Genomic DNA, 25,139 nt, shown 5'->3' with positions numbered 1-25,139 from the left:
CATTTCCACAGTCCCATTTAATGAAGCAGCAGCTTGTTTGAATAATATTGGATAAAAGCAAAGGCAACCATGTGCGATAGAGAGATTAAAAATGATTCCCCCCAGAATATCCTGGCCCATGGACGTCCATTAGAAATTCATTAGTGTAAACATGATTTCTGCTCGTTTTTACTAACGGAGGGATTATTTTGTGCGGTAGCTGACGGCGTGTCTCAGATGTCGTCGATAGAGGTTAAGTTGTATTTAACCTGGAATATTCCTGCAGTACCGGACCCTTCACTGTCCATCAATAATACACTCACACGCTCCGGAAGGTTAAGCTAATAAACGTGACCCTCTCGCGCTCACTCGTCATGTGAAAGGTCCCAGCTTGGTCTTTAAGCCCCATTATTAAGAGAGTTAATCATCTGAACCACCGGCGGACCCTTTGGCACCTGAGAGGAGAGACGCTGAGAAGAGCACTGGACAACAGCCAGAGAAAGAGAGAGCTTTCAGAGCACTTATTTTACACTTCAGGAGCATTTCATTTTCCCTTATAATGTTAGTCAAGGTTTCTTGTACCGCAATTCAGTTTTCCATGACGATTTTCCACCTTCTCTCTGACCTTTATATACTTTATGTTTAGGTGAGGGGAAAAATAGATGCATCGATTCTAAAAAAAAAAAAAAAAACGAGTGCCTTGTCTGTATTAAGCTACTGGGTTTGCTTTTCCAAAATAATGCTTTTTGTTCATTCGCATATTAATTCATTTAATTTATTTATTCATTTGTTTGTTCATAGATTTATTCTTTTGTTCATTTATTTATAGGTTAATTCATTTGTTCTTGTGTTCATTTGTTTGTTCGTCTGTTCATAGATTTATTTCTTCATTCTTGTTTGTTGGATCATTCATGGATTTGTTCATTTATTATTGTTTGTTCATGCGATCAGAGATTCATTTCTTCTTGTGTGTTCATTCATTCATAGATTCATTCATTCCTTCTTGTTTGTTCATTAATGCATAGATTCATAATTCATTCATTTACTATTGTTTGTTCATCCAATCATAGATTAATTCCTTGTTTGTTCAGTAGTTTGTAGATTCATTCATTATTCTTTGTTCATAGATTCATTCCTTCATTATTTGTTAACCACTCACTTGTCGATTCATTCCTTCATTCTTCTTTGTTCATTTGTCCATAGATTAATTTCTTCATAATTGTTTGTTTGTTTATTCATTCATCATTTCATTCCTTCACTGTTGTTGTTTGTTCGTTCATAGATTAATTTATTTACTTCTTTGTTCATTTATTCGTAGATTCATTCCTTCATTTTTTTGTTCGTTAATAGATTTGTTCATTCATTCATACATAGATCCATTGCGTCATTCTTTTTTGTTCAGTAGTTTGTTGATTCATTCCTTTATTCTTGTTTTTTCATTGGGTCATAGATTCATTCATTTATTATTGTTTGTTCATACAATCATAGATTAATTCCTTCATTCTTGCTTGTTTTTCATTCATAGATCCATTGCTTCATTCTTGTTTGTTCATTTGTTTATAGATTCATTCTTTCGTTCTTGTTTGTTCATTTGTTTATAGATTAATTGCTTCATTCTTGTTTGTTCATTTGTTCATAGATTCATTCCTTCATTCTTGTTTGTTCAAGTAATCATAGATTCACTCCTTGTTTGTTTAGTAGTTTGTTGATTCATTCCTTCATTCTTGTTCGTTCATTCATTCATTCATTCATTCAGAGATTCATTCATTTACTGTTGTTTGTTCATGTGATCATAGATTCACTCCTTGTTTGTTCAGTAGTTTGTTGATTCATTACTTCATTCTTGTTTGTTCATTCATTCATAGATTCATTCATTTATAATTGTTTGTTCATGCGATCATAGATTCATTCCTTCTTGTTTGTTGATTCATTCCTTCATTCTTGTTTTTTTCCGTTCATATATTCATTCATTTACTTGTTTGTTCATTCATTCGTAGATTCATTCCTTCATTTTTTTAGTTCATAGATTTGTTCATTTATTCTTGTTTGTTCATTAATTCATAGATTCATTGCTTTATTCTTCTTTGTTAATTTGTTCATAGATTCATTGCTTCATTCTTGTTTGTTCATTTGTTCATAGATTCATTCCTTCATTCTTGTTTGTTCAAGTAATCATAGATTCACTCCTTGTTTGTTCAGTAGTTTGTTGATTCATTCCTTCATTCTTGTTTGTTCATTGATTCATTGATTCATTCATTCAGAGATTCGTTCATTTACTGTTGTTTGTTCATGTGAACATAGATTCACTCCTTGTTTGTTCAGTAGTTTGTTGATTCATTCCTTCATTCTTGTTTGTTCATTCATTCATAGATTCATTCATTTATAATTGTTTGTTCATGCGATCATAGATTCATTCCTTCTTGTTTGTTCAGTAGTTTGTTGATTCATTCCTTCATTCTTGTTTTTTTCCATTCATATATTAATTCATTTACTTGTTTGTTCATTCGTTCGTAGATTCATTCCTTCATTTTTTAGTTCATAGATTTGTTCATTTATTCTTGTTTGTTCATTAATTCATAGATTCATTGCTTTATTCTTTGTTAATTTGTTCATATTCATTGCTTCATTTTGTATGTTCATTCATTCGTAGATTCATTGCTTCATTCTTGTTTGTTCATTTGTTCATAGATTCATTCCTTCATTCTTGTTTGTTCAAGTAATCATAGATTCACTCCTTGTTTGTTCAGTAGTTTGTTGATTCATTCCTTCATTCTTGTTTTTTTCCGTTCATATATTCATTCATTTACTTGTTTGTTCATTCGTTCGTAGATTCATTCCTTCATTTTTTAGTTCATAGATTTGTTCATTTATTCTTGTTTGTTCATTAATTCATAGATTCATTGCTTTATTCTTTGTTAATTTGTTCATATTCATTGCTTCATTTTGTATGTTCATTCATTCGTAGATTCATTGCTTCATTCTTGTTTGTTCATTTGTTCATAGATTCATTCCTTCATGCTTGTTCGTTCATTCATTCAGAGATTCATTCATTTACTGTTGTTTGTTCATGTGATCATATATTCACTCCTTGTTTGTTCATTAATTTGTAGATTCATTCTCTCATTCTTGTTTGTTTGTTCATTCATTCATAGATTCATTCATTTATTATTGTTTGTTCATGCGATCATAGATTCATTCCTTCTTGTTTGTTCAGTAGTTTGTTGATTCATTCCTTCATTCTTGTTTTTTTCTGTTCATATATTCATTCATTTACTTGCTTGTTCATTCATTCGTAGATTCATTCCTTCATTTTTTCGTTCATAGATTTGTTCATTTATTCTTGTTTGTTCATTAATTCATAGATTCATTGCTTTATTCTTTGTTAATTTGTTCATAGATTCATTCCTTCATACTTGTTCATTCATTCATAGATTCATTCATTTATTATTGTTTGTTCATGTGATCATAAATTCATTCCTTCTTAAATAATAAGTTAAATAGTTTAAATTTGGTATTCAGTAAAACCCATTTAGGATTGAATCATGATTCCCAGAATTGAACCGCATCGGATCATGAGGTGCTTACACTCTTAAAAATAAAGGGTTTTTATTGGCATCAATAGTTCTGTAAAGAACCTTGAACATCCATGGAACATTTCAAATGCACAAAAAGCTTCTTTATAGTCGAAAATGTATTTTAAAATGGTTAAATGTGTTTTAAAATGGTTGTTTTAGGAATTGTTCACTGAAAGGTTCTTTGGGGAACCAAAAATGGTTCTTCTATCACTGCAAAACACCCTTTTGGAACCTTTATTTTTAAGGGTGTTAAGATCCCCACCCCTACTTTACATACGTTTCAAGCCTTTTATTTGTAGAGTATCAGTTTTGTTTGTGTGTTTTACTAGAGTAAATAACAGAGACACTGTTTGTGTGTATAAGATTAATCTGGGATTTGAATAAATAAACCATCTCAGATCTTTTGTATCGTAATAACATTTGCAAACACGACACGGACCCAAACAAAACAGAAGCGACCCTCGGCCCGTCATTAGATAGCATGGCTGTGCCGTGACCCGTTAATGGAAGGTAATGTACCCTACAGAGTGTTAATTTGGGGTGAAAGCTGCTCTGTGTGTGCGTGAGACAGTCAGATAAGAGTTATGAGCCGGACCGCGTGCCATCGGACGGGTCAGCGGGCATCTAATGGAGGCATTCAATAATAATCTGACGCTCGTGCCATGTCTTTTATTGTGTGTGTTAGTGTAATGTTAGTATCCGGTATATATATTGATGACTCCAGGGATCGATGCATCCTGGGTTACGATCCATCCATTATGTGCACGTGTGTGTCTGTGTAGTATTGAAGATCTCTGCATTTGTGCTGGAAGTGAAATTGTGCTACAGAAATTAAGAGGAGAGATTTGAAGTGATCTGTACATCGGTTTAACCATTTGTTTGTTCATATGTTCATTCACTGATTCGTTCATTACTTTGTTTGTTTATATGTTCATTTATTCTTACTTTAATGATTCAGTCATTCATTTGTCTATTTCTGTTACATTTTCTCAGGTTATTAATTCATTTGTTTATTTATTCTGTAATTTGTTCATTCTTTTATTAGTTTGTTCATATGTTCATTTATTCATTCAGTACTTATACATTTTCATTCTTTTGTCTCTTCATTTATTTATTAATTCATGTTTATTTCTTCATTCACTAGTTTCTTTGTTCATTTTCTATTTCCGTTCTCTTTGGTTCATTATTATTTATTTTTTTTTGTTTTTTTTTCATTTGTATGTTTACGATGATTAGATGATCATATCTTTAATTTTTCTTCCATTGCTTCAATGCATATCTTTTGTCTGTTCATTAATAATTTCAGTCATGTTCATCTGTTCATTCATTAGTTTTATTCATGTTTGTTCTTTTGCCTGTTCAATTATCATTTATGTTCATGTTAATTTATTCATTCATTACTAATATGTATACATTTTCATTCTTTTGTCTCTTCATGGTCATTTGTTCATTCATTAGTTTCTTTGTTCATTTGTCTATTTCTGTTCTTTTTGGTTCATTAGTTTGTTGCTTGATTCATTCGTATGTATGGCTTTGTTTCAGTAGCTTATTACTTTAATTTATTGAATCATTTGTTCATTCTTTCACATATGTTTGTTCTTTTGTCTGTTCATTAATTTTTTCAGTCATGTCCATCTGTTCATTCATTAGTTCTTTCATTGTTCTGTTCTTTGTCTAATTATGTGTCTTTTGATTCATTAGTATGTTGATTGAATCATCCATTGTTCGTTCATTTCTTTAATTCATGTTAGTGGTTTTTTTGGTTCATTAAACAGTGTTATGTTTTAATTTGTTCATTCATTGTATTATAGATTAATTCCTTTATTCTTGTTGGTTCATAGATTCATAATTTGGCTTGTTTTTGTTCTTGTTCTAATGATTCATTAGATGATTTATTCATTCATATGTTTGTTGGTTCATTCATTTGCTCATAGGTTTTTAGTTCATTTGTTCTGTGATTTGTTTATTTTTTCATTAGTTTGTTCATTTATTTGTTCATGTTCATTTATTCATTCGTTCATTTCTTTGTTCTTTGTCTATTTCTGTTCTCTTTGGTTCATTAGTTTGTTGATTGATTCATTCTTATGTTCAATGGCTTTGTTCAATAGTTTCTTGCTTTAATTTATTAAATCATTTGTTCATTCTTTCATTAGCTGATCATTGAACTTTAATGCACATGTTTGTTCTTTTGTCTGTTCATTATTTTTTTAATTTTTCAGTCGTTCAGTTTTTCATTGTTCTTTGTCTAATTATGTGTCTTTTGAGTCATTAGTTTGTTGATTAATTGATTCATTCATTACTTTAATTAATGTTTGTTCTTTTGTCTGTTCATTAATCAAAGTTTTTTCATCGGTTTGTAGATTTATTTCTTTATTTTTGTTTGTTTGTAGATTCATTCATTTGGCTTGTTTGTTCTTAAATTCATTCCTTTATTCTTATTTGTTTATTTATTCATAGAATTATTGTTTGTTCATTCATTCATAGATTCATTCCTTCTTTGTTGTTAGTTTGTTCATAGATTCATTTATTCTTGTTTGTTTATTAGTTTGTAGATTCATTCTTTGTTTAATTATTCAGTTCTATTCGTTTGTGTATTTCTGTGTTCTTCGATTCATTAGATGATTCATATGTTTGTTGGTTTTCATTCATTCATTAATTCATATTTATTAGTTTATTTTTTATTTGTCCATTCTTTCAATAGTTTGTCATTTATTCGTTCATAGTCATTTATTCATTCATTACTGATGCATATAATTTTTAATATTTTGTCTCTGTTCATGAATTCATTCATGTTCATTTGTTTATTTATTAGTTTCTTTGTTTTCTTTTTCTATTTCTGTTCTCTTTGGTTTATTAGTTTGTTGATTGATTCATTTGTACACTTTTAAAAATAAAGGTGCTTCACGATGCCTTAGAAGAATCTTTTTTTCTTAATGGTTCCATAAAGAACCTTTAAACACCTTTGACAAGGTGCTTCAGATTATAAAAAGGTAAGAAAGAGATGGTTCTTTAAAGAACCTGTGACTGAATGATTCTCTGTGGAACCAAAAATGGTTCTTCAATGGCATTGTTTTAAAGCACCTTTATTTTTAAGAGTGTATGTTCAATGGCTTTGTTCAATAGTTTCTGAGTTGAATTTATTGGATCATTTGTTTATACTTTCATTAGCTGATACTTTCATTGAATTTTAACGCATATGTTTCTTTTGTCTGTTCATACATTTTTTCAGACATGTTCATCTGTTCATTCATTAGTCTTTTCATCGTTCTGTTCTTTGTCTAATTATGTGTCTTTTGATTCATTAGTATGTTGATTGATTCATCCATTGCTTTAATTCATCTTTGTTCTTTTCTCTGTTCAATAATCCGACATGTTATTTTTTTGTTTGTTCATTCATTAGTTTTTGTTCATTTATCTATTTCTGTATTTGTTGATTCATTAGTTTGTTTGTATGATTCATCCATTCATTCATATGTTCATATTTCTTTCTTCATCATTTGCTACCTTCATCAGTTCAATCATTTATTTGTTTGTTTATTAATTCATTAATGTAATAATTTATATTTGTTTTTTTGTGTGTTCATTTGTTCATTCGCTGAATCGTTTTTGATTGATTCATCAGTTCATTCACATATTCTTAAATGTCTTCTTTAATTAGTTTATTCAGTTTCATTGATTCATTCATTCAATTATTGCATTTGTTCATTCATATGTTCATAAGTTCATAAGTGTACATTTGTGTGTTTGTTGTTTTGTCTATTCATTTTCTTCAGTCATGTTAATTTGCTCATTCATAAGTTTTATTTGTTCTATTTGGTCTATTTGTGATTTTTGCATTCATTATTTGCAGTGATTTTTGTTCATTCACATGTTCACTCATTTGTTTATTAATGCGTTAACCCATCCATTCACGTTTGTTCATTAGTTCATAGATTCATTCATTTGTTTATTCAGGTATCAGTTTGCTTGTTTGTTCATTCATTTATTAGTGTGTGTATTGAAAGCAGAGCCGTGGGAGTAACGTCAGAGATCTCACAGCGTCGTGTTTATTTGAACTTGAGCTAAAAATAAGCAGCAGTTACTCCATTAACCAGGGATCAGTTAGAGACAACTGTGAGATCCTGTTTCATAATGAGACCCAAAAACAGGTCTGCACCAGTTTCTGCATGTGAAGCCCCTCCGGACCCCAAACGAGCTCAGCAGACGCAAATTACAGTATAAGAGGCTCTGAGAAAACTGACATTTGTGAATAAATTGGCGTAATGGGGATTTTGCTGCAAAAGTTTATTCTGCAATATCGAGAGATTCTGAAACTAATTTATACTCTTTTTATACAGGGTTTCAATTATATGCACACTAACGCTCAAAGGGTTTGTGGTTTTTAAAATGTTTTTGAAAGAAGTCTCTTCTGTTCACCAAAGCTGCATTTAGTAAATGCAGTAAAAACAGTAATACTGTGAAACATTATTGCAGTTAATATAACTGTAATAGTAATACTGTGAAATGTTCTTACTATTTCAATTAAGTGTTTTGTGTTATTATATATTTTATCATGTACATTAAAATATTATTAATTTGAAATAATAATAATTGAAAATATTTGAAATATTATTACAATTTAAAATAACTTTTATATTTTCTAATTTAAATTAAAATGATTACTTGATCAGTGGTATTGTGTAATATTATTACATTTTAAAATAAGTTATGTTTTAAAATATTTTAAAATGTAAATTAAAATGATCAGTAATATTGTGAAATATTATTACAACTTCTATAAATATTATATAAATTACATAAATATTTTTGATAAAATAAATTGTAAAATATATGTTCAAAATAGAATAACTGTTTTATATCGGAATTAAATTGACCGCTTTTGATTAGTGGTATTGTGAAATATTACAATTTAAAATAACTTTTGTATTTTAATATATTTTGAAATGGTCACTTTTAATCAGTGGTATTGTGAAATATTAATACAATTTAAAATAGCATTTGTATTTTAAAATGGAAATTGAAAAATGATCAATTTTGATCAGTAGTATTGTAAAATATTTTAAAATAACTGATATTTCAATATGTTTTAAAATATCACTTTTTATGAGTAATCTTGTAAAATCGATTAATGAAATTAAAATAAAAAATGTTTTTTATTGTAATATCTTTTACAATGTAGATTTAAAAATCACTTGATTTCAAATGTTGACAAATGAAAATAACTGTTTAATTTTGCAATATCAATTAAAATGTAGATTAAAATATCACTTCTGATCAGTATTATTGCAATATAAAATTGATAATTAAATTAAAAAAAAAAAAAAAACAATTTTCTGTTGTAACATACTTTAAAATGTAAATTAAAATATCACTTTTGATTAGTAATATTGTGAAATATTATTACAATTTAAAAGACCTGTTTTATATTGTATTTCAAAATCTAAATTAAAATGACCACTTTCATACATTCTTGCTAAATCAAAGTGTTCATTTCTTTCAAAAATCTTGCTGACCCCAAACTTTTGAATGGACTTTTTAATGCCAGATGTACTGAAATTGTACATTTTCAAACCCATCATCTAATGTAAATTTTAAAACGCTGCATTCCCCACTCACTTCCTGATGCTTCATGTTGTCTGTATCTTATTTTTTCCAGGTGATGATGACTTCCTGTTAGGTTTGGGTGAGCTGCCGGAGACCTTCCCCAGCGACCCTCCTGAGCCCCTCCCACACTTCCTGCTGGAGCCAGAGGACGCTTACATCATCAAGAACAAAGCTGTCAATCTGTACTGCACGGCCACGCCCGCCGCTCAGATCTACTTCAAATGCAACGGCGAGTGGGTCCATCAGAGAGAACACACCATAGAGGAGCGGGTGGACGAAACGTCGGGTCAGTCTCACACACACACATTCACCATCACTCTCCTTTATGGCTCGGAAACGTTACGGCCTTTTCTGAGGTGCTATAAAAACGTGATAGCTCTGGTTTATTCATGGTTCTCATTGCTAAAGGTGCTGCTAGAGCTATAGATAAACCCCTTCCTGACACGTACAGGTTTGTGTATTATTTATGTAATGTTATGAGAGCTTTTTTATGAAGGCTTCTTTATATGACGGCTATGGACACAGGGAATAAGTCTAGTCAACACCAAGTGTGAACAGAGACATGACCTAGACGACATTCAGTGACTGCTTGATGCTTGTTTCAGGATTGTGCCACAGGATAAAAATTGCAACTTTTGCAACTGGGTTTCTCACAATTCTGAAAAGAAGTCAGAATTTCAAAAAGAAAGTTAGGATTCTGAGTTTAAATCTCACAATTTTGAGTTTATTTTCACAGTTCTGAGATTTTTTTACACACGATTGCACGTTTGTATCTTATAATTATTCATTTATATGTTGCAATTCTGAGTTTATATCTCACAATTATCATTTTTCTTTTTTTTTTTAGAATTGTAAGAAAAAAGTCTGAACTGTGTGAGAAAAACTCTAAACTCTAAATTCTGATGAAAGTCTTATTTTTTATTCTGCAGCAGAAACTGGCCTCCAAAGACACAAGTGATTTACATTTATATAAGTCATATTTATTTATATGGCACTTCATACACACATTAAAGGATTAGTTCACTTCCAGAATAAAAATTTCCTAATAATTTACTCACCCCCATCTCATCCAAGATGTTCATGTCTTTCTTTCTTCAGTCGAAAGAAATTAAGGTTTTTGAGGAAAACATTTCAGGATTTTTCAATGGGTTGAAGGTCCGAATTGCAGTTTCATTGCAGCTTCAAAGCGCTCTACATGATCCCAGACGAGGAATAAGGGTCTTTTCTAGCAAAACCATCAGTCATTTAAAAAGAAGTACACATTTTTATACTTTTTAATCACAAATGCTCGTCCTGCACTAGCTCGACTTCACAAATTACATAGCTGGAAGTGCCAACCAAGAGTTTTACAAAGCGAATGTGCAAAGAAAGTCAAACACCCTTTACAAAAAAAGATAAAACAATGATTTCGGACAATTTTGAAGCCAAAATGAGATGGAGTTATTTTCTTTACCCTACCTTTCTGTACCAAAATACACAGACGAAAAACTAGCTGCGAGTGACTTTCCCAAAAAGAATAGGTAATGCGTTAAGACTAGTGCAAAACGAGCATTTATGGTTAAAAAGTAAAAAATTTATTTATTTTTATTTTTTTGTGGCCGATCGTTTCACTAGATAAGACCCTTATTTTTCGGCAGGGATTGTGTAGAGCCTTTTGAAGCTGCATTGAAACTGCAATTTGGACCACCATTGAAATCCACTATATGGAGAAAAATCCTGGAATGCTTTCCACAAAAACCTTAATTTCTTTGCGACTGAAGAAAGAAAGACATGAACATCTTGGATGACATGGGGGTGAGAAAATTATTAGGGAATTTTTATTCTGGAAGTGAACTAAATGAGAAAATGACAGTGTTAATGTTGTAAAATTATGAATAATGTCATTATTTAGATAATTTTAGTTTAATGTTGATTCAGTTCAGTTCAAAAACTGTCAGTATTGCAAAGTTCATCAACTAGGAAACCAGTTCAATTCAGGAACACTGTCATTTAAAAAAAAAATTGTAAATAAAACAGATTATTGGAGTCTGTTATACAAGAAAATGACATTTCAGTCTTTCTGAAAATCCATGTTTGATTTAATGCGTTACTTGCCTTTTCTTAGCAATTATTTGTGAAATTTGCTACCAATTTCTGAGTGAAATTTTTTTCGAAGCCAGTTCGATGTTGATTCAGTTCAGTTCAGTAAGTGTCACTGTTGCAAAATTAGTTTCTTAGTGCAGTTAAGTCCATAGTATTATAATTAGTGCTGGACGATAATTAATTGCAATTAATCACATCTAAAATAAAAGTTTTTGTGTACATAATATGTGTGTACACTATTTATGTATATATAAATACACACACATGCATGTATATTTAAGAAAAAAATAATGTTTATATTTTACATATTTATATATAAATTATATAAATATAAATATATACATGTAAATATTTTTTAAATATATACTGTATGTCTGTTTCTTTTTATATACATAATAAATATACACAGTACACACACACATTTTATTTAAAAACTTTTATTTATTTTGAAAGCGATTTATCGTGATTAATTGTTGCCCAGCACTAATTATAATATTAATAATATTATATTCAAGCAGTAGCTATGGAAGCCTATTTTCAGTACTAAATAAAAATTTTTAAGTCAATAGCGACTTTTTATCGTATCTGACTTTTTTCTTAGAATTATGAGAGATAAACTTGCTGTTCTGAGAAATGAAATTAGAATTGCATGATATAAACTCGTTTTTTTATTTAAAATTGCATGATATAAACAATTCTGAGAAATTAAGTCAGTATTGCAAGAGACAAACTCAAAATTCTGACTTCATAATGCACAATTGTGAGTTAAGTCAGAATTGTGAGTTAAACTCACAATTTTGAGAACATATCAGTCTTTCCTCTCAAAATTGGGCTTTATAACTTGCAATTGTGTTTCTATCTCACAGTTATGAAAAAAATTAAGAATTGCATGAAAAAAACATCAGTATTGTGAGATAATTCTACAAATGTGAGTTTATATCTCACAATTCTAACTTTATAACTTGTTATTCCGAGTTGAAAAAGTTGCAGTTACTTTTATTTAGTGGTGGAAACGGGCTTCCATAATTGGCAACACTAAGTTCATGGGTTCAATTCCCAGGGAAGGATTTGATGATACTGAGAACAGAATACAGAGTAAAAGCCAAGAACAGTCAGTGATCCAGGTCCACTTTTGGTGATAGCCAAAAGCTAATACACTGCAATTCATAGTTAAAAGGTACACTAAGTCATTTTTCCCCACTTTCAAAAAGTTTTATACAGAGAAACTTTAACTTGCATGGACATATAAAAACCATGAGTGCAGAACAGATGGGTATTGGCTTATTGGTTACTGTATTGGTAGATTAGGAAGTGCAAATGAAACATAAATTACAGATTTTAATGATCTACTACTACCTTCAGAAGTTTGGTGATTTTATAACTTTTCAATGTTTAAAGAAGTCACTTCTGCTCACTGAGGCTGTATTTATTTGTTAAAAATATGATAAAATCAGTAATATTATAAAATATTGTTAAAATCTAAGGGGAGAAACTGCAGGCAAAAACATGTTTTTTTCATGCACCTGTCAAGTTTGAGATTTTAGGCTTTTTGGTGTTTCATAAAGTGTGTTTTTTTAGACTAGTGGAAAGAAAACATCCATGTTTCTTTTATAGCACTTTATCTATTTGTGTCAATAGATTTCTATTAAAATACATATTTTTAAATGGCGTTTTCTCAAAATGAGTTTCTTCTCCTACACTGAGCCATAAATCTCCAATTCAGCAGCACTTACACACACCAAACTTTACATTTTTATTCCTGTCTATATCCTGAAGGCTTTTACAGAGGGATTTGTTCATATATAATTAGCTTGATTTTATACAACATTTTATTCCCCCCAAAAATTGCTGTCTGTTCAAAGTTTTTTCGGAATTATAGAGTGACAAAATGAGATGCCCAAAATCCCCTCTGTAAAAACATTTGACTCTAATATGTAAAAAATAAAATAAACAAGAGTTTTGAAACTGACTTCATCCAATGTTTAGATTTTTGTACTAGAAATGTATGCAAACTAGCGCCTATTTCAATAAATAATGCCTCATTTGCATATTTAAATGTAACATTTTAGAAAATGTGTAATACAAAAAAATGTTTGCAATTATCAATGTAATCAATTAACTGGGCAACCTTAACTTTTGACCCTATTCACCTGCAGTGTGTCGCCTTGAAATAACAGTTTTCTATTTGAATATATTTTAAAATGCAATTTATTCTCGTGACGCAAAGCTGAATTTTCAGCATCATTACTCCAGTCTTCAGTGTCACATTATCCTTTCAGAAATCATTCTAATATGCTGTCACTTCTGATCAATTTAATGCATTCTTGTTGAATAAGACATTTAGCAATAAAATAAGATGATTTGGGTGAATCAAATGCAGCAGCGCTAAGAATACAACACGTATTTGAATATGTTTTAGGCCTAATGTTTGCTGTAGAAGGCAGAAACACTGCCGTGCATTTCAAGGTTGAGAAAGCGCTAGCAGGCCTCCGCTAATGTTCGATCATTCAGAATGAAAATAGCATGTATTGGCTGAGGCTGAAGCGCAATCACCTCACCGCAGGAGAACCCGACACGAGCCGCTGTCGGTGTGGGCGAGCGAAGAGCTCAATTCATTACGCAGAGGTTAACAAGCTCCTATTGAGCTAATGACTCTAATGGATCTTTGATATCAACCCGCCGCAGTAATTCTGCTCTAATATCTCTGCGGTGGAAACTTTACTGTCATAATCACACCTCGGATATTACTCGAGGTCAGAGCGTGGAGTTATTATGGGCCGCAGAAACGGCAACGACTGCTCTAAACACTGTCATTGAACTTTATCGAGGGGCCTTAATGTGCGACGGTAACGTTTATCATAAAAAATTATAGTGCGTGTGTGAGGGAGAAAGAGATTTAGAGCGAGAGAGATATAGTTTATGCTTTTAATTAGATTTTCTCTCTCGCTGTTTGGTTTAGGTCTGTCTTTGTTCGCCGGCCGCGAGCTCCCTCTGGCATCGCTATCTGTCTCTATTTGGGCTGGTGTAATATCGTTATGAATCAATTTCATTGTTCGTTTTGGCGATTGTGGGTAAACAAGGTTAAATCTGTTCCTTGTCATGAAAGCTGGTGTGTAATCGGCTCGTGATGAGTGTGATGAGTGTTTTGTGTTTCCAAATCCTGCTGAAGATTCAGATCGAGCCTCATTATCTGGTTCAGTCAGAAAGTCTCTTTACTGCTGCGGTCTTTGTCTCACAGGGCCTCATTTAAACAGATGTGTTAGTATGTTTACACAACAGAACGGCTTTTAGAAAAGTCTCTGCCACATTCACAAAGTCAAGTAAGCTTCCATTGTTTTCTAGAAGACGGATCATTTATTTTTTAGTGGGCAATAGTTATGGGTTTTGTGTGAAAGATATAAACTCGCAATTCTGAAAAAAGTCAGAATTGTTAGATAAAAAGTTGCAATTACGTGTTATAAAGTCAGAATTGCAAGATATTTTTTTATTTGTATTTTTTTAATTGTTATTGCCGTTATTTATTTATTTATTTATTTATTTTATAAAGTCAGAATTGTGGGATATAAACTTGCAATTGCAAGGAAAAAGTTAGAATTGTAAGATAAGATGCAATTGCGAGTTATAAAGTCAGAATTGTGGGATATAAACTCGCAATTCTGAGAAATTAGGTCAGAATTGTGTGATATAAACTCACAACTGTGAGTTATGTCAGAATTGAGAGACATAAACTCGCAATTCTGTGTACATATCAGTCTTTTTTTTCCCCCTCAGGAATGGACTTGCAATCTGGAATGGAGTTGCGATTCTGACTTTAAACTCGCAATTGTGAGAAATGAAGTCAGACTTGTGTGATATAAAGTCATCATTTTTGAGTTAAGTCTTTTTTTTCTTTTTAGGAATAGAAAATTAGGAAAATCCGAGTTTATATCACACAATTCTGAGAAAAAGTCAGAATTACAAGATACAAACTCGCAATTGCGAGAAAAAAGAATTGCGAGTTTATATCTCACAATTGTTTTCTAAATTGCGAGTTTATATCTCACAATTCTGACTTTATTTTTCAGAATTTGAAGTTTATATCTTCAATTCTGACTTTTTGGTGGGCAATAGTGATAGGATTTGTATGAAGGCACGTTTACGCGACTAAATAAAAAATAAAAAAAACATTATTGCAACTTATCTCACAATTCTGACGTTTTTGTCTCAGAATTGTGTGATACAAACATGCAAGCATCAGAATTATGAGATATAAACTTGCAATTCTGAGAAAAAAGTCAGAATTGTAAGATAAAAAGTTGCAATTATGAGTTATAAAGTCAGAATTGCATGATATAAACTTGCAATTGTGAGAAAAGGTCAGAATTGTGGGATATAAACTCGCAATTGCGAGGTATAAAGTCAGAATTGTGGGATATAAACTCGCAATTCTGAGAAATTAGGTCAGAATTGTGTGATATAAACTCACAACTGTGAGTTATGTCAGAATTGAGAGACATAAACTCGCAATTCTGTGTACATATCAGTCTTTTTTTTCCCCCTCAGGAATGGACTTGCAATCTGGAATGGAGTTGCGATTCTGACTTTAAACTCGCAATTGTGAGAAATGTAGTCAGACTTGTGTGATATAAAGTCACCATTTTTGAGTTAAGTCTTTTTTTTCTTTTTAGGAATAGAAAATTAGGAAAATCCGAGTTTATATCACACAATTCTGAGAAAAAGTGAGAATTACAAGATACAAACTCGCAATTGCGAGAAAAAAGAATTGCGAGTTTATATCTCACAATTGTTTTCTAAATTGCGAGTTTATATCTCACAATTCTGACTTTATTTTTCAGAATTTGAAGTTTATATCTTCAATTCTGACTTTTTGGTGGGCAATAGTGATAGGATTTGTATGAAGGCACGTTTACGCGACTAAATAAAAAAAAAAAAAAAAAACATTATTGCAACTTATCTCACAATTCTGACGTTTTTGTCTCAGAATTGTGTGATACAAACATGCAAGCATCAGAATTATGAGATATAAACTTGCAATTCTGAGAAAAAAGTCAGAATTGTAAGATAAAAAGTTGCAATTATGAGTTATAAAGTCAGAATTGCATGATATAAACTTGCAATTGTGAGAAAAAGTCAGAATTGTGGGATATAAACTCGCAATTGCGAGGTATAAAGTCAGAATTGTAGGACAGAAACTTGCAATTCTGAGAAATAAAGTCAGAACTGTGGGATATAAACTCGCAACTGTGAGGAAAAAAGTTTTTTTTTTCTCCTCAGGAATGGAGAGTTTATATATCACACAATTCTGAGAAAAAAGTCAGAATTGCGAGATGCAAGCTCGCAATTGCGAGAAAAAGGTCAGAACTGTGTGATGTAAACTCACAATTGCAAGGAAAAAGTCAGAATTGTGGGATATAAACTCACAATTGCGAGTTATACATTTTCTCGAGATATAAACTCGCAATTCTGAGAAATGAGGTCAGAACTGTGTGATATAAACTCGCAATTGCGAGGAAAAAGTCAGACTTGTGTGATATAAACTCACAATTGCGAGTTAAGTCATAACTGAACATATCAGTCTTTTTTTTCTTTTTAGGAATGGAAAATTAGGAAAATCAGAGTATATATCACACAATTCTGAGAAAAAGTCAGAACTGCAAGATAAAAGTCAATTACGAGTTTATTTCTCACAATTGTTTTCTAAATTGTGAGTTTATATCTCACAATTCTGACTTTTTTTACACAGAGTTGTGAGATATAAACTAGCAATTGTGAGAAATAAGGTCAGAACTGAGTGAAATGAACTCACAATTGCGAGTTATTGTCAGAATTGTGAAATATGAACTCGCAATTCTGTGAACAGTCTTTTTTTCTCCTCAGAAATGGACTTTATAACTCACAATTGCAAGTTTATATCTCAAACTAGCAATTGCAAGAAAAAAAGTCAAAATTGCAGGATATAAACTTTGTAAGGCTACATTTATTTGATCAAAAATACTTTAAAAACAGTAATATTGTGAAATATTATTGTTACTATTTAAAACAACCATTTTCTATTTGACTTTATTTTAAAATGCAATTTATTTCTGTCATCCAAAGCTGAATTTTCAGCAGCATTCCTCCAGTCTTCAGTGTCATATAATCCTGTAGAAATCTTTCTAATATGCTCATTTGCATATTTGTGGAAACCCTGATATTTTTTGATGAATAGACATTTCAAAAGAACAGCATTTTGTTGCATCCTAGCTGAATACAGCGATTTATTTCATTTAAAAAATCTTACTGGCTCCAAACCTTTGAGCGATGTATGTTTGTGAACATTATTCGCATGCACAGTTTTTCTTCTGTTCTTGACAGACATCCCAAAGAGAAAATCTCAACAGGAATTCAGTTTCGTGCCAGTTTTAAATTCATATTCACAATAATTCAAAAAAAAAGTGTGTGTGTGTGTGTGCTCTTACAGATCTCGTTGTAAACGCACCCCATCCCATTATTGCTGTCATTGATTTTCTGCCTGTTTTTATGTGTGTGTGCTTTTACATACTTGGTGTGTTTTTATGCTTGCAAGGCAGCGCCGTATTGATATTCATCCAGCACTCATTGTTAGAGGTGTTTTTAAGGCAGCATTATTATTGCTAGTGCTCATAGTGCCTTGAAAAAACACTAAATGTTAAGGTTCAGCGTGAGTCGTCCCGCAGTGTTTGTGCTTCAGACATGAATGATTCCTCAAATCATGTGTTTTTGAAGAGAGGTGTGCTGATACTTTACTGAGTGATCAAGTATAAGATTTTCACCTGCTTGACAATAAAACAAGTGGGAAAAAAATCCAACAGGACCTGAAGAATATCTAGACAACAGAATATCACGGAGACTTGAGGGTTTGAACAATAAGTAAATGTAAAAATTAAGAAATGTTAAAATCTATTCATATCCTATTTAATACAGTTGAGGTCAAAAGTTTACATCCCCCTTTCAGAATCTGCAAAATGTTAGTTATTTTACCAAAATAAAAGCAATCATACACATGTTAATGTTTATTTAGTACTGACCCGAATGTTTACATAGAGTCCACAAGAGAAAATAATAGTTGAATTTGTAAAAATTACCCCGTTCAAAAGTTTGCATAAACTTGATTCTTAATACTGTGTTGTTACCTGAATGATTCACAACTGTGTGTTTTTTTTTTTTAGTAATAGTTGTTCATGAGTTGTTTGTCCTGAACAGTTAAACTGCCTGCTGTTCTTCAGAAAAATCCTTCAGGTCCCATTTTTTTTGTGTATTTGAACCCTTTCCAACAATGACTGTATGATTTTGAGATCGATCTTTTTTACACTAAGGACAACTGAGGGACTATTACAGAAGGTTCAAACACTCACTGATGCTTCAGAGGGAAAAACAATGCATTAAGTGAAAACTTTTGAACATAATGGAGATGTGTACATTTGTCTTATTTTGCCTTAATATCATATTTGTTTTATTTAGCACTGCCATTCAGAGGCTACAGAAGATACATACAAGTTTCCCAAAAGTTGTCATACGGATATAAACCTCACAGAAACCACTGCAGTACGTGTGTCTGCTTCACTCACGGCATTGAGTTCTAGACTGTAAAGCGCAGTTAGATCGTCATTCTTCACCTCATCCTGCGTGAATCCCGCTCTCCTCTCCTTTATAGCTGCTTGACCGTGAGTGATGTTTGTTTAAACATTCATGTGTGTAAGTAAGTGTGTCTTTTCGCCTCGCTCCTTGTGTTCAAGGCTACAGGTTTCTGCCGTTCACATCCAGCATTCTGCACCAAACGCATAAACACAAACACCCAAAGCACTAAAACAAATAAACTCAGAGGGTAAGTGTGAACTATTGATTCCTATCAGGGAATATTTCATGGAGACATTGAGAGGTTCATTATTTATACATGTACAACACAAGTGCGGAAGTATACTGGCAGGGCACTAAAATATATATAAAAAAACATCTCACTTGCATCATGCGACATCAGCGTGATCGACACTGGTGTGGTGGGAGATTTGAAGCCCCAGAATCTGTTTGCGGGCATCTGAGGAACTTTATGCACAAACAGCTTTGTCAGGCCTGATTTATGCATTTTTGCGCGAACGTTATGCACAACATTTTACAACAGCCTGTGTTACACGGTCATACAGATTTGGAAACTATAAGAAAAATGTTTTTGAATAAGTGTTATTTTAGTATCACTGATATTTCTGGACCACAAAACCAGTCATAAGGGTCATTTATTGTCAATTGAAATGTATACATCAATTAAAAGCCTAATAAATAAGTAATTTAGGATAGGACAATATTTGGTTGAGATTTAAAAGGCTGTAATCTGAGGGTGCAAAAATATCCAAATACTGAGAAAACTGCCTTAAAGTTGTGCAAATGAAGTTCTTAGCAATTCATATTACTAATCAAAAAATTAAGTTTTGAAATATGTACGGTAGAAAATGTACAAAATATCTTCATGGAAGATGATGTTTACTTAATATCCTAATGATTTTTGGCATAAAAGAAAAATGGATAATTTTGACCCATATATTTTTGGCTATTGCTGCAAATATACCAGTGCTATTTAAGACTGGTTTTGTGGTCCATGGTCACAATTTATTATGTTTTTTTGTTCATATTTTGAATAGGATTTTATTTGTATGCCTTTTCTTTTCACTTTAATTTGAGTGACTTTTGGGATTTAAGATTTGGGAATTTTTGGAATTTTATTCGTTTTTGTTTTTAGTTTTTTATTCATTGTTATTTACTAGTTTTATCTCATTTTAATTATTTTAGTACTTCAGGTGAAGCCAAATTAAAATTATAAATGTTGCCTTTGCACCTAGCTGAGATAATTTAAGTTTTAAATTTAAATTTAATATTTTAAATGTAAAGTATATTTAGTTTCAAGCAACATTTTTAAAAGTGTTTGAGTTTTATTTCATAACCCTGATGAGCATACTGTGTATAAATGGAATTAAGTTTTTTAATTGTAATTAAATGTTGCCATTTATTTATTTCTGCCTGATCTGACTGTGAGGGATTTGTGAGTTAATGAAAGTCTAATTAAATTAGATTAAAAGTACAATTAAAATAAATAAGTAATTGTAAAATTAAAAACAAACAAAAATAAATGACAAAACTATTTAAACAAGATTAAATATTGTAAGTTTACCTCCATGTCTTGTGAATATTAACAGGCATCAGAGAACCATTAATGCGAATGTGTTTCTAAATTATTGAAATATTAAATATTGTACATCAAAGAGGTTTAGCTGACAAAAAAAAGTTTATAGGAACCTCTTCTGTAACATAATGTAGTCATGTTGGTTTATTCATATCAAATAATATTTTTGGTGAACCTACAAAGGACAATGAATTATGGTATTAATTATGATTTAATTCTAAACAACTATGAATTCATATATAATTTGTGGTAAATATTAATATTAAAAATGCACAAAATGCTCATTAAATTGTATTTTTTATTTATTTAATTTTAATTTATTTTATTTTATTTTTTATTTAAAGTCAACCAGTTGCCAACCAGGTGCCAGTTTATCCATGAAATTAACAGGATATATATTTTTTACCTGCAATCTAATATCTTTTGAAGATGTGCTCTCATTCAGCATATGGCTGAAATGTTTGTATATTTAACATTTATTGCATTTGACACACACTTTTATCCTATCTGACTTAAATTGCATTCAAACTGTACAGTTTATCAATTCAAACCCATGACCTTGAGATTTCTAGCTCTGCCGTTTGAGCTACAAGAACGCTTCGAGACGTGCATGTTTACACAAAAATCCTGTCTCTTGTTTAGTTAGCAACATGAAAAGAAAGCGTTCTTGGCATATTTTTTAGATATGTTAGCAAAGGCAAACACAGCCATCCTGAGGCTTCTTTGATCAGCTGAATCTCACAAAACTCATGCAGCTCCACTTTTTCTGCATGTACTTGTAATGCAGATATTTTGATTGGATTGCCTGGTTATGTACACATTTGATTTTAAATGTGCAATCGGGTTAGCAGTTTTGGCAGAAATCTGTGCATTTCTCAGTCAGTTTGGCCCAGACGCTGTGCCGATAGTCAAACGTCTGGCGACGTGAGACTGATGCATGTGCATATGTGTGTGTGTGTGTGTGTGTGTGTGTGTGTGTGTGCAGGTTTGGTGGTGAGGGAAGCGCGGATCGAGATCTCCCGGCAGCAGGTGGAAGAGTTGTTTGGTTTGGAAGATTACTGGTGCCAATGTGTCGCCTGGAGCTCTGCAGGAACCACCAAGAGCCGCAAGGTGCACGTCCGCATTGCATGTGAGTATAAACACACTCGCGCACACACAGTGCTTTTATGAGAGCAGTCTTTGCTCTGTCTGCTCTGACTGCAGGAGATTTCTCTGTCTGACAGACACTTTGGCTTCATGTTTATTGACACACACACACACACACACACACACACACACACACACACACACACACACACAGTCTGTGAGAAAGTCTGTAAGCTGGCTGAAGGTAATGGAGCATTTATGCAGATCAGAGTCTGCAGACAGGAGACAGTCTGGAGCACACAAACACACACAGACACAAACCCACACACACGGGGGACTGTCTGGACATCGCTTTATGGTCATATTAATCTTGTTAATTTCCTGCAGTTCATCTTGAGTCTGTGTGAGTTGGAGCAGGTTATCAGTGCGACCCAAGGGCACTTCACTCTCCCTCTGTCGTCTCGAGCTGAGTGTGTGTGTGTGTGTGTGTGTGTGTGTGTGTGTGTGTGTGTGTGTGTGTAAGAGAGAGAGAGACAGACAAAGAGACACAGAGGCTGAAGCTGACTGGAAGTACAACACAAGAAACTTCCTCTCAAGATGCTTTCAGAATCAGTGCTAAATAAATCAATGTGGTGTTTGAATGGGTGGATTAATGGATAGACAGACAGGAGGATGAATGGATATACAGACATATAGATGGTTGAGAGATGGATAGATAGGCGAATGGGTGGATGGATGGATAGATAGATAAATAACCATTAGATGGATGGAAAGAAAGATGGATAGATGGACTGAAAGACCGATAGATGGATGGATAGATGGATAAACGAATAGACAGACAGATAGACAGATGGATAGATAGATAAATAGACCAATAGATGGATGGATAGACAGGCGGATCGATAGACCGATAGATGGACGGATGGATAGATAGATAAATAGACCAATAGATGGATGGATAGACAGATGGATAGATGGACTGAAAGACCGATAGATGGATGGGTAGATGGATAAATTAACAGACAGACAGATAGACAGATGGATAGATAAATAGACCAATAGATGGATGGATAGACAGGCGGATCGATAGACCGATAGATGGACGGATGGATAGATAGATAAATAGACCAATAGATGGATGGATAGACAGATGGATAGATGGACTGAAAGACCAATAGATGGATAAATAGACTGATGTATAGATGAATAAAGAACAGATGGATGGATAGACAGATGGATGGATAGACAGACCAATAGATAGACAGACGGATGGATAGACAGATGGATAGATAGATAAATAGACCAATAGATGGATGGATAGACAGATGGACTGAAAGACTGATAGATGGATAGATGGATAAATTAACAGACAGATGGATGGATAGATAGATAAATAGACACATAGGTGGATGGATAGACAGATGGATAGATAAACTGAAAGACTGATAGATGGATAAATAGACAGATGAATTGATGGATAAAGAACAGACAGACAGATGGATAGATAGACGGATGGATAGATAGATAAATAGACCAATAGATGGATGGATAGATGGACTGAAAGACCGATAGATGGATAAATAGACAGATGGATAAAGAACAGACGGATGGATGGATGTATGGACGGATAGACAAATGGATAGATGGATGAATAGATGGATAGACAGATGGATCGATAGACGTATAGACAGATAGATGGACGGATGGATAAATGAATGGATAGACAGACAGATAGATAGACGGATGAATAGATGGATGATAGATGGACAAATAGATAAATAGACCAATAGACGGATGGATTGACAGACATATAGATGGACCGATAGACCGATAGATGGATAGATAGACAGATAAACAGATGGATAGATGGATAAACGAACAGACAGATGGCTAGATAGATAGATAAATAGACCAATAGATGGTTAGATAGATGGACAAAAGAATGGATAGACTGATAGATAGATAATTAGACAGATGGATTGAAGGATAGATGGATGGATAGATGGACAGACGGATGGATAGATAAATATTGAAGGATAGACGGATGAATAGACTGACAGATGGATAGATAGATGGATAAACAGATGGATATAGACAAAAAGATAGATAAATAGATAGATGGATGAATAGAAATAGATAGACAGATGGGTGGACAGATATATAGACAAACAGATATATAGATGATAGCAACATATCTTAGTAATTAGCTTAAAAACAGATTTTGAATGGAAAGTCCCCAGATATGTAGATATATTTACATACAGTAGCTGTTTGTTCACTCATTCAGGCATACTATTGTGAGCAGAGGGGCATTGTGGGAACTCTCAACTGGGTTGTTTTATGGGTGATTGAACAGAGCAGAAATTCTCTCTCTGTCACATGCCGACACACACAAAGATACAAACACACTCGCACAAAAACACACTCACTATCACAGAGAGAGAGACGGACATGACAGGAAGATTGAACAAGATGATAGATTATCTCACTGATTCACCACCAAACACAAATTTAGTGCCCAAATAAATTCATGTGAGTATGTGACACGCAAACACTGTCTCTCTCTCTCTCTCTCTCTCTCTCTCTCTCTCTCTCTCTCTCTCTCTGTGTGTGTGTGGACACCATGGGTTCATATAGATCACAGGCACAGCACTTTTTATGAAGGTTTGTTTGGATCGTGATGGATGCTTGAATCTGCGTCTGAAAGTTTATGCTATTTTTACATTATAGAGAGAATGTTATTCATATGTTATATTTTAGAATTATAACACAAGCCAATTTCTATGACAACTGTACAACTTATTTTTAGTTTAGGTGTTTGTTTAATGACTAAATATTTTATATTTGATTATATTATTAATTTATAATAAATGTTATACAATATTTATTTTATGTAAAATATTATAATAATATATAATTATTTAATATATGTGGACATATATCCAGTCTTAAAACTATTAATATGTAAAATATTCAGTCACTAAACAAATCAAATATAAGACATATTCACTATATATAGCTTCTAAAATAATAACATATGAAATAAAAAAATTTAAACATGTATATAACACATATAACATTTATCACTATACTCAAGTCATAAAACTGTATATATATAAAAAAAATTATATATTGATAGTTTAGAAACTAGATCTATCTATCTATGTATGTATCTATGTACATACATACATTATTTAAAACTATTTTTTAAATATTTATAAATATTTATAAAAAAATAAATATAAATTAATAACATTTTGAAATATAAAATATTTAGTCACTAATCAAATAAAACATAACTGTGTTTTATCTGATTACTGACTAAATTATTTAATATTTTGATAGTTTTAGGTCTGTATATAGTGATCAGTGTTATATTTGATTAGTTTAGTGATGTAAATTATTTTATAATTGATATAGTATTAATTTAGAAACCTATATTTGATGACTTTAGTGACTTTTATATATGAATAGTTTAGAGACTGGATATATATCCATATTACTAAAATTATTAGTTTAGAAACTGTTTATACTGATATATTTATATTCAATTAGTTAATGACTTTAAATATTGTATATTTTATATATTATTAATTTAGGCACTGTGTTTAGTGATAAATGTT

General features: G+C 31.9%; 1 protein-coding gene across 1 annotated transcript in view; it reads left to right on the top strand.

The window, feature by feature from the left end:
* Positions 1–25,139, top strand: part of unc5ca (unc-5 netrin receptor Ca) — a 189,326-nt gene that overhangs the window by 65,046 nt on the left and 99,141 nt on the right. The window contains exons 4-5 of the mRNA XM_073840130.1: positions 9,211–9,444; positions 21,416–21,559. Of these exons, the coding sequence (XP_073696231.1) occupies positions 9,211–9,444; positions 21,416–21,559 (378 nt within the window). The remainder of the gene's footprint in view (positions 1–9,210; positions 9,445–21,415; positions 21,560–25,139) is intronic.

This window comes from Garra rufa, chromosome 5 (assembly GCF_049309525.1).
Source record: "Garra rufa chromosome 5, GarRuf1.0, whole genome shotgun sequence".
NCBI classification, from domain to species: Eukaryota; Metazoa; Chordata; class Actinopteri; order Cypriniformes; family Cyprinidae; genus Garra; species Garra rufa.
This window is presented reverse-complemented; position numbering and strand designations above follow the sequence as displayed.